The sequence below is a fragment of the Mesitornis unicolor genome, unplaced genomic scaffold, assembly GCF_000695765.1.
Source record: "Mesitornis unicolor isolate BGI_N332 unplaced genomic scaffold, ASM69576v1 scaffold30330, whole genome shotgun sequence".
NCBI classification, from domain to species: domain Eukaryota; kingdom Metazoa; phylum Chordata; class Aves; order Mesitornithiformes; family Mesitornithidae; genus Mesitornis; species Mesitornis unicolor.
In genome coordinates, this window is record NW_010159424.1 from 1 (window position 1) to 3869 (window position 3869).

General features: G+C 58.2%; 1 protein-coding gene across 1 annotated transcript; it reads left to right on the forward strand.

Annotated features, from left to right (window-relative positions):
* Window positions 1-6: 6 nt before the first annotated feature.
* TUSC2 (tumor suppressor candidate 2) lies at window positions 7-1968 on the forward strand (the record flags this gene model as incomplete). Its single annotated transcript, XM_010186637.1, has 2 exons — window positions 7-135; window positions 1903-1968. Coding segments are annotated over 2 exons (195 nt in total), but the record flags the coding sequence as incomplete, so codon positions are not given.
* Window positions 1969-3869: the final 1901 nt, after the last annotated feature.

The window sequence follows — 3869 nt, forward strand, 5'->3', positions numbered from 1 at the left end:
TCTCCTCTCGGCAGCTCCATGTATTACGATGAGGATGGGGATCTCGCCCACGAGTTCTACGAGGAGACAATCGTTACCAAGAACGGGAGGAAGCGCGCCAAGCTGAAGAGGATCCACAAGAACCTGATACCTCAGGTAGCGTGTGAAGGGTGAGGGAAAGTGAATACCAAAGCACCATGGTGACAGCTGAAGTCCTGGCTCTGCGGGAGCTCCTGCACATGAGCTTTCTCCCTTGGGGCATCTTCTTGCTGAGAAGGCAAAGGCTTTCTGCTTCCCGTACACCTTCTGCCTCAGAGTCATGGCTCACACTTGTCACCTAGTGAGGCTGTGGCAGGAGAAGGGGATGCGGGTGACACCCTCCAGGCTCCCTTTCTGGAGAGAAGCAGTGTTCCAGCCCTTTACAGCTGCTAGGCTGGGGAGTATCACACAGCTGGGTCTGTGTTGTGCAGAGCACCAGGCAGCCCTGCACGGCCATCGCATCCCACCACTGGCCACCTTCCCCCGTGCTGTGCCTGTTCAGTCGGTGTCACATCACTGCGGAGGGCCAGGCCTTGGCTTGGGGAGCAGCAGACAAAGCCCATCGCCTGCTGACACAAGCGCGTATTTCTCTCAGCCACTCAGTATTGACAGTGATGCATTTTACACCTCAGTGCAAAAGTCTTGTCTTAAAATAAGCAACTGGGTTGAAGCTGGGTAGAGGCTGGGACTCCCGTGGAGGGTCTCAGTGCAGGAGAAGGATACCCTGGTGTCAGAAAGCTGCTGGGGGCATAAATGGAGAAAAGGGAGGATCAGACCAGAGCAGCAGAGAGACCCTGAAGAAGCCTTTCCTAAGTAAGCAGAAAGGCATGGCTCTAGCAAGTGCCTGGGGTGAGTCTCTTGGGTGCTTGGAGGGGTGAGCAGCCCCCTGGTGGGTAGGGACCCCTCTGAGTCCTGCACAACTGCACAGGCAGTTGTGGGGGAAGGATCCAGCACTGCTCCCCAGGCTGGTGGTCTCGTAGAGGCAGGCTTGGGTTGTGAGACCGACTCCTCGTTGATGTGGGTTCAGACTCATCCTGTTGGAAAGATTGGTTGGGCCACAGAGAGGAGGTACCGGCACTAAATAGCCCTTCGCTAGCCCAGCCATTTCTCTGGCTCTGTGAGTGCAGGCCCAGCCCTGAGCCCCTGCTCCCACTCCAGCTCCCCACCTGCCAGCAAGTCCTCCTGGTGCTGTAACAGAAGAAGGCTCGGACAGAGCATGGGAAAGGTGCCTGGAGCTGGTGTGGAGGGAGCGTGCATTCAGCAGCCTCCCCTCTGGATAGAAAGCTGCTTTTCTTGTGCGCCAGCTGCCCTGGCTGCTTTCTCTCTGAGAGCTCTTTTCATTCTTTTAAATCCCGTGAATGAAAGGTTCCGGATGAAAAGCCCAGACAGCCAGTATCTGCCAGTCACGCACCAGCTGCCGCACGGGCAGTGCCTGGCAGAGCAGCTCCCTCCTTTCTCGCCCTGCTGAGCTGCAGCCCGGCCATGTGTAGCAGCCAGCCGTGCAGCCCTCAACTCTCCAGGGACCAGTTCGAAAGGCAAAGTGCTTTCATTTTGCACACTGCTGTTCAGGCGTACCTGGTGTCGTTTTCCTCGAGGGCGCTGTGTCCTCTGTCCTTGCCGCACGGGCAGTGCCTGGCAGAGCAGCTCCCTCCTTTCTCGCCCTGCTGAGCTGCAGCCCGGCCATGTGTAGCAGCCAGCCGTGCAGCCCTCAACTCTCCAGGGACCAGTTCGAAAGGCAAAGTGCTTTCATTTTGCACACTGCTGTTCAGGCGTACCTGGTGTCGTTTTCCTCGAGGGCGCTGTGTCCTCTGTCCTAGGAAGTGTTAGGGCTTGGGTCTGTTGTTTGGTGGTCTCCTCTCCTCACTGCTCCAACTCTTTTTTCAGGGCATAGTGAAACTCGAGCACCCTCGCATTCACGTGGATTTTCCGGTGATCATCTGCGAGGTGTGAATCGCCAGACAGAAGTTGCTGCCCGCGGGTGGGAGACCCTGCCCCACCGCCCCCAGCCTCACCAGGCAAAGGCTGTGTCGTGTTTTCCCCGAGGAGGACTCCGGGTGCGCGGTGGGGACGGCGGCTCTCCCCTCGCCTGGAGGTGAGGTGGGACGGAGCAGGCCGGGCTGGGCTTGGCTAGCGCTCCTCGCAGGAGATGGGTGACCTTGTGCAACGACTGCTTAAAAACATCCTCGCTTGAGTCAGAAGACTAAAATACCTTTTGTAGCCTCTAGCTGATGTTTGATGGGCAACTGGAACTGCAAATGAGTGAGCTGTTAAAGGGAGAGCAAGCTTGCATTCTGACCAGAGAAAATCCCCCGCTTCTCAGGTGTGCGGCCCAGGGAGAGCCAGGGCAGGGTGATGCGCTGCCTGGGCCCCGAGATCCCTTGGGCCCGGTGGGTAGATGGCCAGTGCGTGTCGCTTGACACGAGCATTCTGTGATGCTCCCCAGGCAGCTCTCTCGGTGGAGGATGGAGGCCAAGGAGAGGGCTGGTCTCCAAGCATGCTCGGCTGGCTCCCCTTTGGAAGGGAATGGAGATCAGATGCCACCATCTTGGACCTCGGTCTCTTCCCCCTGTGCATTTCCCCGCTTACGCTGTCTCTGGGTTGGTTGGCTTCGTTGCTGCCTGCAGTCACTCTGCCTGCAGGAAATCTCTGCACTCAGCGGCCACTGCTGGTGGCAGCGAGGTCCCCAGCTCTGCAGTGGACTTGCTTCCCTGGTTAGCAAGCTGGCTCCTGTCGAGCACCATCCCTCGCCCACGGTGGGGCCAGGCGGCTGCGGGCGGCTTCTCCTTGTAATGTCCTCACTCCTTGCTCCCATCTTGAACATACCTCCTGGTGGGGTGGGCCTTTACAGAGCCAAGCAGGAAGGAAATCATATCTTTCTTCCTCGTCCCCCAAAACCAGTCAGTTGGTGTGCCTGCCCTGGCTTGGAAATCTCCCTGGCCGTGTGAACTACAGTTCCTCCCACGTCCCAGCTGGCGGCAGGAGGAGAAACGCGATGCACTTTAAAGGGAGGCTTTCTGCTCTGTCTCAGAAGGTCCTGCTCTTTTCTCCTCTTTCCTCTTGTGTGAGAAGGTCAAGGTCACCTTGGCAGCACCGAAAAACCTCTCACCCCTGCATGTGGGCCCTGGGGTGCTGAGCCAGCTGCTGCAGGGCCAGGGAAAGGCCTGACCTGTGCTGCCCCATCGCTCACTGGGAGCCACTGCCACCTGAGCTGCCCTCAAACCAAGTGGGTGGAGGAGGGCACAGCGGGCACAGCTTTAAACTGGGTCAGAGCCTGCTCCCCGCAGCAGCCGGCTCGGCTTTCCTTCTCTTTCGTTCCAGAACTTACTTTTTAAGCACTTCAGACGTTTGCTACCTCGATTTTTAGTTTAAGCTGCTGGCACTTGGCCGCCAGCCCTGTTGGCGTCTATGTCGGATGTATCCATCCCTGCGCCTGTCGAGAGCTGCTTGGGCGTGGGGCCGCATTCCCGGCTTCGGGGAGATAACAGCAGCGTGGCTGTTGCTGTCTTCCTGTCACCACCTCCTCCCTCCCTGTCCCCCCACCCGCTGATCCCATCAACAGAAGCGAGCACGGAGGGTGAAGCACGGAGGGTGAAGCGGATGTGCTGGCTGGGAAGTAGGCAGGGCAGGGCTCTGGCACAGACCTCGTCTACACTGTGATGCTGGGCGCTTCTTTTGACATCTTTTGTTCTGCTTGCTTGAAAGAGTCTTGTCTTAAAACAATCCCCCACTGAAGTGTTTCTTACTTGCACCACCTGCTCTTGAGTTTCTCCTGGGCCAGATCTCCCTGGGAAGGGCATCCCTCGGGCTCCGCAGGAGAGCAGGTGCTGCTGTCCCCAGGAAGAGGAGAAAAC